At 37.9% G+C, this 20,509-nt stretch overlaps 1 protein-coding gene across 2 annotated transcripts; it reads left to right on the forward strand.

Annotated features, from left to right (window-relative positions):
- The first annotated feature begins 3,490 nt into the window (after nt 1-3,490).
- On the forward strand, nt 3,491-20,261 carry LOC123514955 (porphobilinogen deaminase-like). 2 transcript variants are annotated; one of them, XM_045273234.1, is made up of 8 exons: nt 3,700-3,728; nt 4,521-4,631; nt 6,682-6,754; nt 7,160-7,293; nt 13,935-14,070; nt 15,590-15,771; nt 16,190-16,387; nt 17,241-20,261. In XM_045273234.1, exons 3-8 carry the CDS (start codon nt 6,703-6,705, stop codon nt 17,613-17,615), a joined length of 1,077 nt encoding a protein of 358 aa, XP_045129169.1. In that variant the 5' UTR covers nt 3,700-3,728; nt 4,521-4,631; nt 6,682-6,702; the 3' UTR covers nt 17,616-20,261. The 2 variants fall into 2 exon arrangements, with proteins under 2 accessions (XP_045129168.1, XP_045129169.1); XM_045273233.1 differs by lacking the exon at nt 4,521-4,631 and having other exon boundaries at nt 3,491-3,728.
- Nucleotides 20,262-20,509: the final 248 nt, after the last annotated feature.

The raw sequence follows: 20,509 nt of genomic DNA on the forward strand, positions 1-20,509 counted from the left end.
CACACACACACACACACACACACACACACACACACACACACACACACACACACACACACACACACACGCACACACACACACACGCAAAGAGAGAGAGGGAGAGAGAGTTTTGACAACAGTAAGTACTACAATAGGTAATGGTCAGTTCTTATAATGACATTGAAAAGCTTACAAAATCACAATCCATTGTCCATTTGTAGTTCTTATTCTGTAACAGAAAATGCTTGGTATTCAGTAACATTAACATATGATGTAACACTATTGTGTTAGTCTGGAATCCACATCATGGGTAAGATTGTGCTAAGTATCACCTCATTGATCTATTCAGCACCAACACTAAGGAATCCTGAAGGAATATTTGTTCCCCTAACTGTGCTCTATATGGCCCCCATATAGTTTTTTTTTTTTTTTTTTTTGTGTGTGTGTGTGTTCACTGTTTGATCTGCTGCAGTCTCTGACGAGACAGCCAGACGTTACCCTACGGAACGAGCTCAGAGCTCATTATTTCCGATCTTGGGATAGGTCTGAGACCAGGCACACACCACACACCGGGACAACAAGGTCACATCTCCTCGATTTACATCCCGTACCTACTCACTGCTAGGTGAACAGGGGCTACACATGAAAGGAGAGACACCCAAATATCTCCACCTGGCCGGGGAATCGAACCCCGGTCATCTGGCTTGTGAAGCCAGCGCTCTAACCACTGAGCTACCGGGCCGGTGTGTGTGTGTGTGTGTGTTTGTGTTTGTGTTTGTATGCATGCATGTGCACAGTACCTCATGTCTCAATGCCTCACTGAATAAAACATTTTGTAAGAATTGTTTGTCTTTATTGACTTCATCATCAAAACAAAACCTCCATGAATACAAAGCTGAGAACACTGAGCCTATTCAACATTCTTACCATGCAAGCTCACATTTTTTTACTTTGAGATGTGAAACATAATTTTTGTCAATAGTGAAAGAGAAACACCAAGTTCATTAACTTTTCGCTCAGTGGTACAACTGTCTTGTGTTGATCACCTATGAGTACAAACTTGATTGTGTTTCTTCTCTCAAGTGATAAAAGCAGATCACAACCAGAAACTATTGACCTCTGGATGCACATTCCCATTGTACAGTAACTACAGGGAATATGTCACAAAATATAGTGCAACGTTATGTACATAGATCGTACATAGATGTCGTCATTACTTATAGCTATTCAGCATTATGATTTTCCTATGGTACAATTTGTACATACCATAACTAAATATGTGTGGTATTGTTAACCACCTTAGGACATCATGGCTACGTAGGTTTCCCTGTTTTGCACATTTATTTGACGATTGTGACAATTTTTTTACACTATACCCTTACTTTTTCCTATCTATGGGCTCATACATGAAGGTCTAATGCAAGTGAACAAGATATAAAGTATGAGTTTTCTGTGGCCCACCAACACATCATGTGACACTGGTCTTTATGACTGTAGGCCAGCCCAAAGAGGTGTTAGATGACCTTGCTAATGTTGACAGCCACCTGGATAGTTTATGGCAGAGGCTTTTTATGGAGGTGAGACAGTTTGGTGTCTCAGTGTTTGTGCTGCCTCCATGGAGTGGGTCTTCTCACAGATGAAGTTAATGAAAAGTAAACTTGGAAACTGGATAAAGCACATGAGTTTGCATAACAGAAGTAACATGAATTGCATTGACTTCAACTCAACAGAGGAAGTGCTCTTCCTTTTTTACAAAGGACATTTACAGTAATGTTGATAACTATGAACATGACAAGGTATTGAAGCTAGTGAAGTGACAAACTTAAGCAGGAGAAACAACGGGGAAAACTAGATGAGTTCTGGAGTACAATATACTGAATGAAAGTCAACTAAATATATGGGATATGGAATGTAGAAACCACACAAGACTATGGAACTGACAGTAAATGCAGAAAGAAGAGCTTATGAGGATCAATTATATGTTGAGAATATAAACATAGGTTACTGAAACATGTTATATTGCAACTTCCCTAATAGGACACTAGTGATGTGGCACTTAAATGTGAAAGAGACTGGATGCCACCAATGGAAGAGCAGGTCTACACAAGGAAGATGGACATTATGAAGTAACTGAGGAAAACTACAAATAATAAGACACCAGGACCAGATGGCATTAAATCATTAAATCATAAAATTATCTAAAATTCTATTAAAGAGTGACTTGCATACAACTCACAAACTGCTGTAATGCCACTCTAGGTGAAGAGAAGATGGCTTAACTACATAAAGATTAAAATACGATAATAATATCTAGTGAAAAAGAGCAACCAGGAGACACTGAAAATATGCAGGCATGCAATTAATAGTGTGACTTATCTTGGTGCATAGATAACCAATAATAGGAACTACTGTGGTGATTTAAAAAAAATGAAGTAATCAACAGGACAATTCACCCACCACACAGTAACCAATACACATGACAGCAACATGCTTCAACAGATTATCAATTGGGAAAATTACTGGAAAGGAATTGGATTAGCCATTATTCTTTATGCTGCTGAAATTCTGGAATATAATATATATAGAATATATAAACAAACTACTAAAAAAGAAAATTCTTGTACCTAGTCGTTTCACAAGTTTCAGCAGATGCACAGCAAGTTTACATATTAGCTTAACTCTTAGCAGAGGAGCATAAAAAATTATTTAGAGAAACATTTACTTTAGCATATGAAAAAGAAAAAAAAAGCAAATGTATTAAAGTATTGAATAAATGTATGAATGAAATTAACACCACAGAAAGACAAGAGGCATGACCAAGAACATCATAATGAAATTAAAAGTTGAAACTCAATGAAGCTGTCAGCATGAATACAACAAATGACAACCTTGAACATACATGAAACATTCAGGTCGGGAAAATGTAGGAAAAGAACCTGGATAGACACCGTAGAGGGAAATTACTGGAAGAACAAACACACTAGACATTAGTTAGGTAGAGAAACAGATTCCAGAGAAAGTGAAAGGAGTGCCTATGCTGTGGTCATGAGATTCAAACACTACATTTTCTTATGAACTGTCCTGAGCATGATAATATTAAATCCGTGTCTGATTTTACATTACATATAGAAAACAGGGATAAACTTAGTAATGTGTTGCTTTCAGCAAACTAACATCACGGAAATAAAATTAGAAAGAAATTTATGAATAGTATGTAGATAAATAAGAAAAAAAAAAAAAATACATGGAATGCTTGTAACAAATTACATGAAACTGGGGTATTTTAAATGAAGTGAAATAAGAAGGCGATATTAGGGAAATCACGAAAAAAAATAGCAAGGCATGAGATGCGACAAGAAGAATCAGTGAAGTAAGAGATAGTGTGAGTGAAAAAATTATGAAAAAATAGTAGGACATCAGACACAATAAGAGGAATGTATGAAATGTTTTTTTTTTTTTTTTTTGGGGGCGGGTGAAATCACAGTGTGACCCGTTGGAAAGGCTTATCCTACACCTGGCTGACCGGTGTAATGTTGACGAGTGACGAAACACACACCGGCGGACGGCAGCTGTGACTACTAATACTTTCACCTTTATCTTTATTGGAACACCTGGCTCCATTCCAGCAACACGTGTCGCTGTACAGAACCTCGAAGAGAAGGAAAGACACTCGTGAAACAATGGCTGCAACTAATAATGGAACACACACAGACGCGGCGACTATTAGAATTGGATCACGGGAGAGCGAGGTGAGGGTTCTTACCTAGATTCTTACCTTACCTAACCTACTAGAGGTTGGCTAATGTGGTTTCATCAAAACTCCAAGAAGCTCTTCACAAACTCATAGAGAACATCACTGAGAGAAGTATCAAGTTGGCGTTTAAAAGCAACAACAGAAGATGCAGTGACAACATGCTCAGGCAGCTCATTCCAAACAGATAACACCCTAATCGAAAAGAAACGAGCCCTGACTTCTGTGTCCCAGCGAGGAATGGCCAGCTTGTAGGAGTGACCTCTTGTTATAGCATTAAGGTTCCTAACAAACAAATGTTCAAGATCAGGGCACAGACCATGCAAAATCTTATAAACCATAATAAGATCAGCTCTAAGCAAACAGCCTTTAATTGAGTACAACTTAAGTGTAGAGAGACGCTCAGAGTAACTCAGATGTCCTAAACCATATATTAACTTTGTCCATTTCCGCTGTACTCCCTCCAACAATCTAAGATCACCAAGATAACCTGTATTCCACACCGTAGATGAGAAGTCCAAGATTGGTCTTATTTGGGTAATAGATACAGCTCTCATAAATTCAGGGGAACGACACACTGTACCCTTAAGAATGCCAAACCCCACACCACTTGCCTTCATTGCTGTTTCTCTTACATGTTGATGAAACTTAAGTTCATAGTCTACCCAAACACCCAAGTCTTTATGCAATTGCTTAACAGGAATCTGTTGATTACCAATAAAATATGGAAATGAGTCAGGAGCATTGTGGAAGTGTCTACAAAAACTAATTGCAACACATTTTTCAACAGAAAATGACAAGCCCCATGAAAGACTGGTCTCATGGAGCTTGTTTACATCTCTCTGCATTAAGTAGTGGACTAATTCAAAATCAGCTTTAGAGATTGGAGCTGCTAGATACAGTAAGATCATCAGCAAAAAGGCAATATTTACAAGATAGATTAGAAACAACATGGTTAATGTAGACCAAGAACAGAAGAGGCCCAATCACAGATCCTTGGGGAATTCCACTTCCAACATGTACACTGCAACTTGTGAAACCTTGGACAATAACTTTCATTGTTCTACCAGATAAATAATTGTAGAGCCATTCCAACAATGCACCTCTGATGCCAATACATTGTAACATTCTAAGGAGCAGTTGGTGATTGACTACATCAAAGGCTTTTCTATAGTCAAAAAATATGATATCAACAGAGAAGCCACGATCATAATAATCGGTAACATAATCATAGGTGTATAAAAGTTGGTCGGAAACAGATTTACCAGACCTAAAGCCATACTGGTGGGGAGAGAGCAGGTGGTTACTTTCCAAATAAGTAGACAAATGAGAAACAATTATTCTTTCAAAGGACTTACAGCACACAGATGTCAAGCTGATGGGTCTGTAGTTTAGGGGATCAGAATGAATACCATCTTTGAATAATGGTGTAACATTAGCATCCTTCCAGTCCAAAGGGACATGTTTGGAAGACAAGGATTTGCGACATATTGATAAAAGAGGATAACTTAAAGAATGTATGCAGTACTGATGGTAATTGGTCTGGACCAGAACAACAACTTAGCTTAAGATTAGACAGGGTTGTTACGGGGTTACCTTACTGGCTTCAGGTTGAGCAGTATAACAAAAATTATTATTATTCTCTTCTGGTAGTTTTCTGCCTGTTCTTTCTGCTAATTATTATTATTATTATTATTATTATTATTATTATTATTATTATTGTTGTTGTTGTTGTTTTTATTTTTAATTTCTCTTGATCACCCTTTGGAAACCTAAATTGAAAAGTAGATTCATATAAAAGAGACCAAAAGAATAGATAGATGAGTAAATAAATAAATAAATAAAATAAATGGTTGGGTCCTCACACTCAGTGACAGCAGCAACACTCATTGACAATGTTATCCCAAGAGGACCGGCACCCACTGGCCCTTGCTTGTCGCTGCCAGCTGGCAAAGAGACCCACCTCTGCCAACCTAACAAAACTGATCTAATTTAACGTAGCCAGGCTAATCTAACCTAACTTAATTCATCTGATCTAGCCTAACTGATCTAACTTTACCTAATCTAACTGGTAAGCCTAATAAATGAATATGGAGCCATAACCTTTGTGTTTTTATTCATTTTTTAATATAAATGTGGCAGTGCATTGTAAATAATGAGGTGCCTTCCAACCATACAGAGGTTGTCGCAGATACTCGCAAGAGTACATTCTGGAAGAGGCCTTTTACTCCAACTCAATATTACAGTTACTGTTACTACCTTGGGCATGTGTGGTGGCTATTGTGGTTGTGCTTGCCCTATACTGTAATTCATCTTCCTCAGACTAATTTGAATGTTTGACTTTGACCAGCTTTATCTCACTTTGTTGACTACCCAAGGTCTCAGTGGTCAGACAGCTATAATATACCTATATACTTATTTTGGAGACTGGAAAATTTTGCTTGTTAAGCAGCATAGCTGAAGGCTCCAGAATCTCCCTCAAACTGTATTCCTCAACTCTGGGTGCTAGTTGTTGGGGTGAGAGTAAAGCTATGCTGATGTTGAAGGCTGGTCAGGTATATATCCCACTGAATCACTTGTCCAGTCTCTTCTTGAAACACTCCATTGTGCTGTTTTTCAGGTTTCAAAGTTCTTTTGAGATATAGTTACAAGTGGGCACCATTGTGGGTAAATTTGCCTTGTAACAGAGTTTGCAGTCTTGCTGTTGTGCCTTATAACTCTTGTGCATTAAGCACTCAACTTCTTTTTGGATGTATGTTTACTACTAAAGTAACATTTGGGGCTTTTTCCTCTAGTATCTTTCAGACATATACATATATTTCCCTCCTTTGCAGTGAATAGAGTTGCAAAGATTTTAGCCACTCCCAGTATTTTTTTTACTAGAAAGACTGTTTGTTTTGCCTTGGTGAAAGACATCATGTTAAAAGTGTCAATGTGGCAATGTGTTTCAGCTTGCCCTGAAACAGACACACATGGTGAGGGATGCCCTGCAGAAGGCTCACCCACACCTCAAGTTTGACATCAGTAAGTACAGTACCATTACCATGTATTCTCAATTACTTTTTATTCTAGTTTAGGCAACTTTCAAAGGACAGGGAATGACTTAGTAGGTTCTCATGGATTTTTCCCTTTGCTGATGCAGTTTTTGTCAAATCCTCATGAAAACACATTTGAAAATGATAAAACATTGTCAAACCATCTTTACAATCATGAAACATACATCAAAAACCTAATAATTTCACCAAACTATCACTACAATTATGGAAACACACTTGAAAATACCAATAACATTGTGAAGCTATTATTATAATCTTGAAAACCACATAACTCTGATAACCTTAATTTCTCCCATTTGTAAGTAATTTAGAATGTTTTGAAGAATGCAGTCTCCAAAAAAACATGTTTGATAAGATTTTATGCCCCTGACAGTCACCATGAAGACACATGGAGACAAGATCCTGAATGTTGCACTCTCCAAGATTGGCAGCAAGAGTCTCTTCACAAAGGAGCTGGAAATTGCTCTGGAGGAGAAACGTGTAGATATAGTCGTCCATTCCCTTAAGGTGAGATGTACAAACATACACTCCTAAGGCTGAGCCACGCCAACAAATATATTGTGTGCAAACTGTTTTCAAACTATTTCAAAACAGTTTGCAAACATTGTTGACAAATTATTTCCAAATGATCTTTCTTTAGGGAGGAGGCTGTTGAGTATACATTTGTTGTTGAAGTCTATAGCAACTTGAGCATTATTCTTTTATAAGAAAATCTTTTGTATTTTTTGCACAAGGGTGCATATGTCTAGATGTAGATTCTGGAGGAGTGTGCAAAAATCCATAGTGTTCTCAAGACATCTTTCGGTCCTATATTGACCATCTTCAGGAAAAGAGTGAGGAGACGGGGCAGGTAGCGCCTCTTATGACTGCTCATGGCAGACACGATGGGTGTGTAGGGTTGTGAGAGCCAATCACCTGCCTGCCACAGCCTGGCTGTGGCTGCTTCAAAGGTAGAGAAACTTCTGGTTGTTGCTGGATGTTAATGGAAGGTTTCTCTAAGTATATAAGCGTAGCTTCTGTCATCTTGAATCTCTTGATAGGCTCTCACAACCACACACACCCACTGTATCTGCCACGAGCAGTCATAAGAGGCACTACCTGCCCAGTCTTCTCACTCTTCTCCTGAAGACAGTCCAGACAGGACTGAAAGACGTCTCGAAAACACTAGATTTTGGCGCACTCCTCCAGAGTCTACATCCAGACAAACGCACCCTTGTGCAAATAATACAAAAGATTCTTTAAAAAAAATTATCTTTCATGTTTATTTGTTTCTCAGGAAACATTGTGTGTGTGTGTGTGTGTGTGTGTGTGTGTGTGTGTGTGTGTGTGTGTGTGTGTGTGTGTGTGTATGTGTGTGTGTGTGTATTTACCTAATTGTAGTTTTACCTAGTTGTAGTTTTACAGGACCTAGGCTTTATGCTCGTGTGGCCCCGTCTCCATATCTACACTTATCCAATTTTACTTTAAAAGTATGCACACTTGTTGCAGACACTGCTTCTTCATCTAAACTGTTCCACGTCTCAGTACATCTTTGTGGGAAACTATATTTTTTAACATCTCTCAGACATCTTCCTTTTCTCAGCTTTTTACTATGCGATCTTGTGCTTTGAATGTCATATTCTTCTCTCAGGATCAGTTTCTCATTATCCACTTGGTCCATTCCATTGATCAATTTATAAACTTGTATCAGATCTCCTCTCTCTCTTCTTTGTTCCAGGGTTGGCAGATCCATAGCCTTTAGTCTCTCCTATGTCATTCCTTCAAATTCTGGAACCATTCTTGTAGCCATTTTTTGTAGTCTCTCCAACTTTCTTATGTATTTCTTTTTATGAGGGGTCCACACTACTCCTGCATATTCAAATCTGGTTCTTATTATAGTACTTAACAATTTCTTCATCATTTCTTTGTCCATGTAGTGAAATGCTACTCCAATATTCCTTAGCAAATTATATGTTTCTCTAAAAATTCTATCAATATGGCTTACTGGTTGATTGTTTTCTTCCATCGTCACTCCTAAGTCCTTTTCCTTTTTTACTTTCTCTAGTTCTACTCCATCTCCCATCTTATAGATTCCCATGGGTCGTCTTTCACTCTTTCCCATTTCCATGACATGGCTTTTGTTCACATTGAATTCCATTTCCCACTTTTTACTCCATTCTTAGATCTTATTTAGGTCTTCTTGCAGTAATTCACAATCCTCCTTTTGCTTTATAACTGCACAGTTTCATATCATCTGCAAACAGATTTATGTAGCTGTTCACTTCAGGCATGTCATTAATATAAATGAGGAAAAGTATTGGTGCTAATACTGACACCTGTGGCACTCCGCTTTCTACTGCTCTCCACTTGGACTTCATATCTTTAACTACCGTCCTTATTTCTCTCCCCCTCAAATAATTTTCTATCCATCTCAATGTGCTTCCTTTTAAGCCACCCTTCTCCTCTAACTTCCACATTAATCTGGCATGTGACACTTTGTCAAACTCCTTTTTTAAATCCAAATAAATACAGTCAACCCATCCCTCTCTCTCTTGTACTCTATCAACTATTCTAGAATAGAAACTCAATAAATTAGTTACACACGACCGTCTTTTTCTAAAACCAAATTGGCTATTTGATATTAATTTGTTGTCTTCAAGGAACTCGATCCATTGTTTCTTTATTATTCTTTCACACATCTTGCATATTACACTAGTTAGTGATACCGGTCTGTAATTTAAAGGTTCTTCCTTCCTTCTGCTCTTATATATGGGAACCACCTCAGCTCTTTTCCATTCTACTGGTACTGTTCCATTTTCTATTGAGCATTTTATGATGTATACAGTATAGGACTTGCTAGTTCTTCCTTACATTCTTTCAGTATTCTGCCTGAGACTTCATCCGGTCCCATTGCCTTCTCTTCATCCAGTTCCTTCATTAACTCTTTTATTTCAAGCTTGGTTACTTTAATCTCTTTCATATAGACTCTCTCTATTACCCTGTGGCCTTTCAAATTTGGATTCCTTAGTAAAGACCTCCTGGAATTTATTATTTAATAGTTCTGCCATACTTTTGGGTCTTCCACCATCCCATTCTCTCCTTTTAACCTTTCTATTGTTTCTTTTTGCCTAATTTTTCCATTTATGAATCTATAGAACAATTTTGGTTGCTCCTTACATTTTTCGACAATGTCCTTTTCAAAGTTCTTTTCCTCTTCCTTCCTCACCTTAACATATTCATTTCTCGCTGCCTTGAAGTTTTCCTTATTTACTGGATTTCTATTTCTCCTCCACCTTTTCCATGCTCCATCTCTTTTCTCCTTTGCCCTAGCACATCTTGCATTAAACCAATCTTTCTTTCCTTCTTCTTTAGGTCTATATTTGGGACATATTCCTGACTCCTGTTTTGTATATTTCCAAAAATAAGTTATACTTCTCTTGCATCGTCTCTGAGTTTTCCATCTCCTCCCAGTTTACGTTTTAGAAATAGTTCTTGAGATTCTCAATATCAGCCTTTCTGCAATTTAATCGGTCTCCTTTGTATGAATCGTCTCTATCTTCCTTTCCCTCTTCTATATCCATTTCTAGTATTACATGGTCACTCCTTCCCAAAGGGCACTTATATCTTATATAATCATTCATTTGTATACCCCTTGTAGAAATTAGGTCCAATCTTGCCGGCTCGTCGTTTTCTCTGAATCTTGTGCATTCCTTTACTCTCTGGTCCATCATATTGTCTATCATTAGGTTCAGAATCTTTCTCCCAGGCTTCTTCCCCATACCACTTTCATAATTTTCCCAGTCCACTTCTTTACAGTTGAAATCTCCTACTAATATCACTTTTCTCCTTTCTTTAACGATTCTCGTTAGACTCCTTATTATGTCATCTATCATGTCTTTATATTCTTAATTGGTCCATGAATTTGTTTTGGTGGCACATATGTTACAATGATTGTTAACTCTTTTTTATTAATATGCATCTTAACATACAGTACTTCTGCTTTTCCTTCCCCACATTCCACTTGGTTTATCACTATCTCCTTCCTTAACATCATCATGACTCCTCCTCCTCCTTTACCCCCTCTGTCTCTTCTCCATACATCATACCTATTGTCCAAGACTATTTTGATTGCCTTATTTAGTTTTGTTTCAGCCACGTATACAATATCTGGATTTTCTTTCTTTATGTAATCTCTTAATTCTAATTTACTTGATAAAACCCCGTCTATGTTCGTATACATAATTTTTAGTCTCTTGCCTTTATCATTTTTAGTTAAACTTGTTCCACTTTTTTCTCTTCCTTCTCATTTAAGTACCATTTCCTTATCCTGTCTCCTAGAATTCTCCAAAAAAAGCCTTTTTTCCTCTTCTGACCTTTCATTATTTTTTTCCCTTACTGCTGCTGCCAGTTCATTGTATCTCTTCCTTTCTTCATTTCTATTTTTCTTTATATAGATATATCCTTGCAGCCTTCTGTTTCTCTAAGTTTTGTTGTTCTATATAATGTTTCTTCTGTTGCTGCTTGTGATTTTAGTAGTATTTTAATTGGTCTCGTTTTTCCTTCTTGATATGGTCCCATTCTGTTTATTTCTTCTACTTCCTCTTCCAAGTTCTGCCTATCTTCGTTGTTTAGATTTTTTAGTAGGTCTTTGACTGATTTCATTTCTTCTTTTTCTCTTCTTGGTCTATATTTTATATTTTTTTCTTTTATTCCAAATACGACTACACTCTTCTTTTTTTCTGCAATTTCTCTAACTAGATTTTCTTTTGTCTTGAGGACTCCTATCATTTTGTTTGTCATATTTTCTTCTTTTTCTTTTAGTTGTTCTTGAATCACCTCCTGAAAATCAGCCTTATCTTTCTTATCTTGGACTCTCCATGCTTGTACTTCTTTTTAATCACGTTCTGTACTCTTTCCTCTTCCTTGTTTACTAGATCTTTCAGCTTCTCTTTTTCTTTCTCGGCTTTACCTAGTCCTTCTGCCATCAATGTCTTGTAGTTAGCTACTTCCTTTTTCAGTTCTTCGTTTTCCGCTCTTAGCCTAGCTTCGTTTTCTTCCACTTTTTTTTTATCCTTTCTCTCAGTTTTATAAACTCTTTCCTGTTCTTCATTCTCTTTTATTTCCATATTCTCCTTTATCAATTTATCTAGTTTACATTCAATATTCAACACTCTCTTAAGTAGTGAAGTATTCGCCATATCGAAGCCTTCGAATGCGATCTCTCCCTCACCAACATGTGTCCTTAGTGGTCACGCGGATTAAGGCGCCGCATTCTACCACGATGGTGGTAGATTGCGGGGCATCGATTCGAACCCCACTAATGACATCTAGCAGCTATATTGCCTTTGTTGCCTAGCAGCAGGACAAATTACTTCATTGGAGGGGGGCTCCCTTGTGATGACTTAATTTGAGGATTATTATTTTAATCCTTAAAAAAAAAAAAAAAAACATAGTCATCACCAGCTTGCTTTCATTCTTTCCTTAGTCTCATGTCTGCATTTTGATGGAATCTCTTTTTTTCTCATGATTCTTTAATAATTGATTTCATGAAAAACAAGTCCACACTACTTGCCCAGGCCACTGTAAATACTGTACGGTATGTAGTGAAGATCAGCTGATTGTCAGAACGGTGCCAGTGTGTCCTTCCTCGACCGCGTCTGCTGTGTGTGTGTTTCACTGTTTGATCTGCTGCAGTCTCTGACGAGACAGCCAGACGTTACCCTACGGAACGAGCTCAGAGCTCATTATTTCCGATCTTCGGATAAGCCTGAGACCAGGCACACAACACACACCGGGACAACAAGGTCACAACTCCTCAATTTACATCCCGTACCTACTCACTGCTAGGTGAACAGGGGCTACACGTGAAAGGAGACACCCAAATATCTCCACCCGGCCGGGGAATCGAACCCCGGTCCTCTGGCTTGTGAAGCCAGCGCTCTAACCACTCAGCTATCGGGCGCGCGCGCGCGCGCGCGTGTGTGTGTGTGTGTGTGTGTGTTTGCGCGCATCTAGTGGAGGTACTAATGAATCAATTACCAGTAGGGTATCTGCACAAGGTTTGCAGTGAAGATATAATGTGATCTACTGAGTAAACTCTAGAACTCATTGAATTATACTGCATTTATCCCCAGCATTGTGGGATGTAACAAGTGCAGGTTGTAGAAGCAAGTCACCATGAAAGGCTCCTTTTTATAAATATTTCCTCATTCATTTCTTTTCTTTTTCTTGGCCTTCTTTGAATTTATCAAAATATCGAAGTAAAACACAGAGCTGCTGCAGCAACCTATACACTCATGGCAGGTGTTATGACAACTAAGGTTTGAATGGGAAGCATTGTTTCTAAACAATGTCTCCAGTTGTGGACAGGCCTTTAATACTTGTACAATGTGTTGTGTAAGGGTTAGCACACTCCACTCATAAATAGAAAGAGCTGGATTTGGGTCTCAGATGCAATAAGACAATAGGGCAATCCTCTTTACCTAGTAGCAAATGGGCACAGGATATAACCTGAGGGGTTGTGATCCTGCTGACCCAGTGTGTGATGTGTGAGTGGACTCAGTTCTTCCCAAAAATTACTCAGCGTGAGTTCTGAACCCCTTTCATATGGGAGAGTCTGGCTGATTGACTAGCAGATGACTGTAATTGAATAAATGGCACATGCACACAAATTATATCAAGATGAAAAAAATTACTCTCTGTTTGATGGTTTATTTAGACTTTATAGACTTTGAAGGAAAAATTATTGTGGCAAAGAGATAAAATTGTGCAGTCTGTATATGACTCTAACATTGATTATTTCTCAAGCCAAGCAGTGTTGTTGTTTTTCTTGCTATCTCTCATAGATTTTGAACTCCATTCCATTGGTACATAAATACTGATATCTGTGATGTGAGTATGAATTTATTATTGTGATATGCATTATGGTTTCTAAGCAGCAAAATTCATTAATATGACTACATAATGTTCAACCTTTTTTTTATCTCTATGTCCAAGCTGTATGGCTGATCCTTATAATCCTTCCCCATCAAGGTCAGAGGTTTAAGAGAGTGATGTGAACGGGTGTGAATGTTAAGGTTGTGTGCCTTGGCTAGGCTGTCTCCCTTTATGTTGGAGACAGCCTTGGTGTATATATGTTTGCATGTATGTCAATCATTACACTGTTGCAGGATCTTCCCACTACCTTGCCCGAGGGGATGGTTATTGGGGCTGTGTGTGAGCGTGAGGATCCAAGGGATGCTGTCATCATGCATCCCAAACACCTGGAGGCATCGCTGGCCACACTTCCTAAAGGCTCAGTGATTGGTGGGTTTCTTGCAGCACTTACTAGCTTCTCCACTAAAATGACACTACTACCTTGGAAAGTGTACGTTTTGTAAATTTCACACCTGAAGTCCTTATCACATGGGCTGTCTTTTTCTGTGAAATCACATCAAATGACAGCATGTTCGATGAGATGTTGCTGGAAATAATAGCACACAGCATCTCAAGAAAGACAACAACAATGCCACGCACGACAGTGGGACAACAAAACAAACATGATAGAAGAAGCAAAATCACCAAGCATGGATGCCATAAACTGAGTTATTTTAGAAGTGGGAGTCTGTGTACTTGCTTTGCAAGAGGAGGAATGAGTAAAGCAGCAGAGGAGGAGGATGTGGACATGAAAATGGTTAACTAGAAGAGAAGAAAGTACAATTTGGATGCGAGGTGTTCCACAGTGGTGGCCGTTCCAGAACCAAGTCAGTGTGTGTTCCACCTGTCTTTCCCGTGTAAGTGGAGTCATAATGAATGTTAATGGAGCAGCCGATGATCTCTTGGTTTGATTTGAGGCTGTGCTGCCATGGTAGGCAAAAGCAGAATGTACTGTAAACAAATCACGAAATCAAGTTAATGTTCCATGCTCATATTAAACAGTTAAATTAGGTATATGTACTATATAAGATGAAGGGATAACATTTTCATAATCAAGTAGTGATACCTAATACCAATTAAATGATAATATACTACAGTATTATATTTAATACAGTCTATTCACAACAAACTTTCAATGACTTTCTCCTAATCGCAAGAAATCCGCAAGAGTTTTTATAGTTTCTGTAAATGCTGCATTGAGCAAAATCTCCCTTCTTCAGTGACACCTTGTCCAAAATGGTGTCACATGACATGATGTCACAGGAAAAAATGACTTTGTGATACCCACTTAAAAATTATCAACAAGAGGCAAAACTTTTCAAGAAGTGGGTTATATTTGCTGTCTCCTGCACCATCTACCTATATAGTTACCAAAAAGGGATGGCAAACTTTTTCAAGAATTGGGTTACATCTATTTTGTCATCACACGTGATTCTAGTTTAGCTGTTTCCTTTTTATCTCTATCTCTGTACTTTATCTTATTCTTTTGGTTTTCTTTTTCTTTATAGGAAGACAAGATATATTGCAGGTTCTCAGAATAAGGATTTTGAAGTTGATGTTTTTAAATTTTTCATTGAAGACTTTCTGTTTCAAGACAGTGTGCCAACCACTGATATAATAAGGGAATTCTTTGCTTTGTTTTTCTCAGTGTATGATTTTCAGGTTGTATTCACCATTAGTATGTAGAGGTAGTCTTATATGTAGAGAATAAACTTATTGAATTCCTTATAAAAAGTGTGACCTAAAGAATAGAGTAGTATGTTCTAATAGTAGATGGTAGGCATGGAACAGACTAATTATTGACAAGAAAAAAGGAGTAGATGTTGACATACATATTCCTTTCATTTTACAATTTTGTTCCTGTTATCTACATCTTTTTTAGTATATAAAGAATGTATGTATTTTGCAGGCACCAGCTCTGTCCGCCGTGCTGCTCAGCTGAAGCGAAAGTTTCCTGACTTGGTGTTTGAGAGTGTGAGAGGGAACCTGAACACCAGGCTGAGGAAGCTGGAGGAGGGAAACACCTATGATGCCCTCATTCTGGCGGCGGCTGGGATCATGAGGATGGGCTGGCAACACAAGATCTCACAGGTTAGAATTACACCAATGGTAGCTGTTGCATTGTTGCAGGAATGTGGTTCACTAACTCTTATTTGTGATCTGAAGGTTCTGATAGGGTTGTAGAATACCTACATAATGTACACTCAATAAGTTACATTTCATAATTTATTAATCTATGCACTGTTGTGTCTAAATTCAGCTGTATCATACAAAATAATTCTCTTTGAAAGTGTTTATGTCAAGATAATGAATTAGATATGAAAGTTTTTTTTACCTAGAATTGTTATAATTATTTTCCATTTTTATGATAATTATTATTATTATTAATTATTATTATTATTATTATTATTATTATTATTATTATTATTATTATTATCCATTTATTTATGTATTCATTTAATATATTATTAGTAGGAGTGTTAACTTTAGAAGGTGTTTGTGGTTGTAGTATCTTGAAGAGGAGACTTGCATGCATGCCGTGGGTCAAGGAGCGCTGGCAGTTGAGTGTCGGGAGGATGATTCCGGCACTGTGGCTCTGCTGTCCCCGCTGGTCCACCGGGACACCACCGTGGCCGTCATTGCAGAGCGTGCCCTCATGTGTACCCTGGAGGGAGGCTGCTCTGCTCCTGTCGCTGTGCATACCAAGGTGATGCCATACTGCAGTGCCACACTGCCACTTCACCACCTTGGTTTAGTTATGTGGCTGAAGCTGTATTACAGAAAAAAAATTAAAGCAACTTGTTGTCAGCACTCAATCATGAAAAAACAACTTTAATAGAGATACCAACTTTAGACACTCTATATATATTAAGTGAGACCTATTTCATAGACATAAATACACACACACACACACACACACACACACACACACACACACACACACACACACACACACACACACACACACACACACACACACACACACACACACACACACACACACACACAGGCAAACACTGTTTGTGTAAATTTATTTTTTTCTGTGGTCTGTGTCTAAAGTAGCAGTAGACATCTCACTTGCAATTGTGTGAGGCATAACTGTTTAGATTCTCATATTTTTTTTAATCGTTGTTCAATTGTCCCTCGTCCTTGGTGGCATAGGCAAGTGTTTAGAGTGACACCTTTGTTGAGGCTCATGACTATCCTGAAAGGTTCTGTGTGCAGTTGGTGTCAAAGACAGGTTGTTAGGAACTGGGTGAGTATTTATCAGCCTTTTTAATGATACCATGAAAATGAACAGCTTCCTGCAGGTCCAGATCACTCCATCCACAAAGACACCACGTCTCCAAATATGCGAGACAAGCAATCAGATACAATATTAACAATAAATTGCAATAACAGTTTTATCTTCCCATAAGAAAACTTGCAATGTCCTCAAGTAAACCTGTTTTATAGAAATTTCAATTAGTATAGAACTGCTTCATCGATCCGAATACAGATATTTCAGATTTGAGGCAGTAGAATGGAAGGGACATTTCCTCAGGTGCTTCTTCTCACAGATAACTGAGGACCAGCTGGACCTACAGGGTGGTGTATGGAGCCTGGATGGCAGTGAGGAGCGTCGCCACACCATGTCCACCCCACTGGCTGAACCTGATTCCTCCTCAGACCCGGTGGAGCAGCCTGCCAAGGTGGCTAAAGTGTCCACCACACCATACACTGGAGTGGTGTCTCATCAGGACCTGGATCATTTCATGAGTCAAGCATATACTCTGGGTGTGAAACTAGCCAAACATCTGCTTAGCCGGGGCGCTGATGAAATTCTAAAAGCTGCCAAAGAAGAGAATAAAGCTAATCTACCTTCCAACAACCCTAACTTGCCACCAAGCAGTAGTAATTTGCAAAAGAAGGAGGTAGAGAATAATGACTCTTAGTGAAGGCTTGTGATAGAGGTCCAGTCCAATTTTGATAGCATTTAGTATACAGTAAACCTTTAAGTTAAGCAAATATGTGGTTTGCAAATTCAGATTTCACTCCAGACAACAGTGACATGACAGATACAGGTTTTATGTTCAGCAACAACTGGGCACAAATGTAGTGTTGACCACAGTGTCAATCTGCCCCAGTCAGACCCAGCCACTAGCTAGAGGGAGTAGTCATTTGGATGTGGATAGTGTCTGGTGCTTTCACACAACTTGCAAAACAGGCACTTAGTCAATATTTCAGCAGGCACTAGTGGTAAAGCACACTGCCTGCTTGTGTTCGTGGATACAAGTGTGGCTTTAAGCTGAAAATTTGTGACTTTTACCTTAAAAAGGCAAAGCTTGAGTTGTAGTACGTTCAGCCAGTTTACTTGAGAATTGATCTTGTAGACTAGTGAGAGTCAAGAAATATTTGAACCAACTCCAACTCAGGCCAAAAGTATCCAAGTTTGCCTCCACACCCTTACTCTTATGTGATGTTTGTTTATATATATTCAGCACATTTGTAAGATTATTATTCAGATAGCATATGTCATCATTGTTAAAAATCATACAATTATAGGAACTAATCATTTATTTTTCTTATATTACTTAGTATTTTTCTATTTGATTTTACTTGCAGTAATTTGAGCAATACTCAATATAGAATCAAGAAGGTGTAGAATTTAAGCATTTACTACATATAGCAATAATTTATTGATTATTGTTATGTTGATTTGTGTATATATTTTATTAAATCTTTGTTGTGTTCTCCATTGTAAAGTTACTTGGAAAGAATGTTGTTAAGTGTGATGTGAGCTACTCTTATGAACATTAATTGTAGATGTAAAATTCATTTTTACAAGATGCCACAGGAATATGAAATATTAGAGAAGTGTACACTGTAGCACAAGATAGTTTGTTATGATAATGCAAAGAATACTGTAAGTTAAGGAAATGAAGATAATGATCTTGTGAATACATACATGGTATGTTTTAATGGTGTAATGGTACACTGAAACAAGTATATTTTTTCAAACTGTGTGCTTTCTTCTGAACAAATGGGTTGACATGTGAAAATTGAGTACTTAGAAACAATAGATGAATAGATAGAGAGAAAAAAAAAAAAAGCTGGTATAGCTCTGTAAATGTGATTTCTTAACTACTCTCTATGATTATGTCACAATTTCTGTGCTGTAAAATGTCTGGTTTTATGATATGTATTTTGTTGTCTGTCTTACTTTTGGCTCTCCTTAACACCTCATTACTGATGCACAATATTTGTACCTACTTTCCATTTCAAAGTACTTTTTATTAGCTTGATATTTGAACTTTCCATTTCTAAGTAGCATTTAACTTGTCTGTAATTTAGAGGTCCAGGATTTTAGGTGATATTTAAAATGTTTGAAAGGCCTGTGGTATGAAGAGAGTGAATTGTGAGAGTAGTGAAAGGTTTGTGTATTGAGGGAGAACAAATGAGTTATAGCTACAGTGAGATGCAACACCTTGGAATTTTTAAGTTGTTTTTGTTGTTAGCTTGAAATGTACCTTTGTAGCAGATCGTAATGTTCAATTATTTGTTAATTGCTGGTCTAGAATATAGATGCTTTGTGGTGACTTAAGGTTCATATTTTTGGTGCTTATTAGTGAGTGGTTGGTACTGACACCAAGAGATTGTGCCTTTTAAGGGGCATTATTTTGGTGTTTATTAGTGAGTGGCTGGCACTGGCACCAAGAGATTGTGGATGAGAGTGAGATGAGAAGGATATACATAGAGGAGTAGGATATATGTGTTAAGAGGATGGATGTCTGAGTAAAATTGTGATTTGAGTCTTATGGAAATGTGTGTTGGCACACATGTAGTGGCACCGTGGCAGGATGACTCTTTGAGGTCATTTTTGTGGTGTGAGTGTACTAAAGGGATGAAAAACACTTCTGGAAAGTATGTGGTGTATTTACCATCATTCATAATTTTTGCAAGGCTATTGCAAGGATGGTGAGTGATGTGTTCCTAAGGTCTGTTGAGGCTTTGCTATCCTTTGTAATCTTTGTAAATATTTTCATGTCCCGAATGATAGTGGTGTGTCATTATGTCATGTCCACTGTTTATTTATTTATTTATTTTTTTATTTATTTATTTATTTTTTTTTTGTCTTTATTTTGAGGTCTTAGGTACTGCACTTTATGAGGCTCAGTAGACAATTTTATGAAAAAATCTATTCATGACATCTTACATAGGCACTTAAGTTTATATAAATGATTACTGTTGTGTTTCCTAAGAAATGCCAATTACTTGTATCTGAGTGTCCTCACAAGAATGATTTAATACTCTCTCTCTCTCTCTCTCTCTCTCTCTCTCTCTCTCTCTCTCTCTCTCTCTCTCTCTCTCTCTCTCTCTCTCTCTCTCTCTCTCTCTCTCTCTCTCTCTCTCTCTCTCTCTCTCTCTCTCTCTCTCTCTCTCTCTCTCTCTCTCTCTCTCTCTCTCATTTCGTTGTTACAAGATATCTTTCTCTCTATACTCTTATAGTAAATGTTATGGTTTTACTAATTGGTAATGAACCAAAACACCACCATTGTGTTCCCTGTATGCCATTAAAAGTGACTCGTTGGACAAAGTGAGGACTCTGGGAGTTTCCTTCTCTGTATTTTCATTGCAATGGTGAGGTAAACATGGTATGTAGATTGCTTATGTTATTTGTGTTGTATAATTGGTGTTTGAATGTGTGTGTGTGTGTGTGTGTGTGTGTGTGTGTGTGTGTGTGTGTGTGTGTGTGTGTGTGTGTGTGTGTGTGTGTTTATTTACCTAGTTGTAGTTTTACAGGGCCTGAGCTTTATGCTCGTGTGGCCCCGTCTCCATATCTACACTT

This window comes from Portunus trituberculatus, chromosome 38, assembly GCF_017591435.1.
Source record: "Portunus trituberculatus isolate SZX2019 chromosome 38, ASM1759143v1, whole genome shotgun sequence".
Taxonomy (NCBI): Eukaryota; Metazoa; Arthropoda; class Malacostraca; order Decapoda; family Portunidae; genus Portunus; species Portunus trituberculatus.

Bases quoted from the DNA above. Each gene is read 5' to 3' on its own strand.
- LOC123514955 (XM_045273233.1), top strand. From the start codon at position 3,660: ATGGCTGCAACTAATAATGGAACACACACAGACGCGGCGACTATTAGA. The intron at 3,729-6,681 runs GTGAGGGTTCTT...AATGTGTTTCAG, and splicing joins TTGGATCACGGGAGAGCGAG to CTTGCCCTGAAACAGACACA. The intron at 15,772-16,189 runs GTTAGAATTACA...TTGTGGTTGTAG, and splicing joins GGCAACACAAGATCTCACAG to TATCTTGAAGAGGAGACTTG.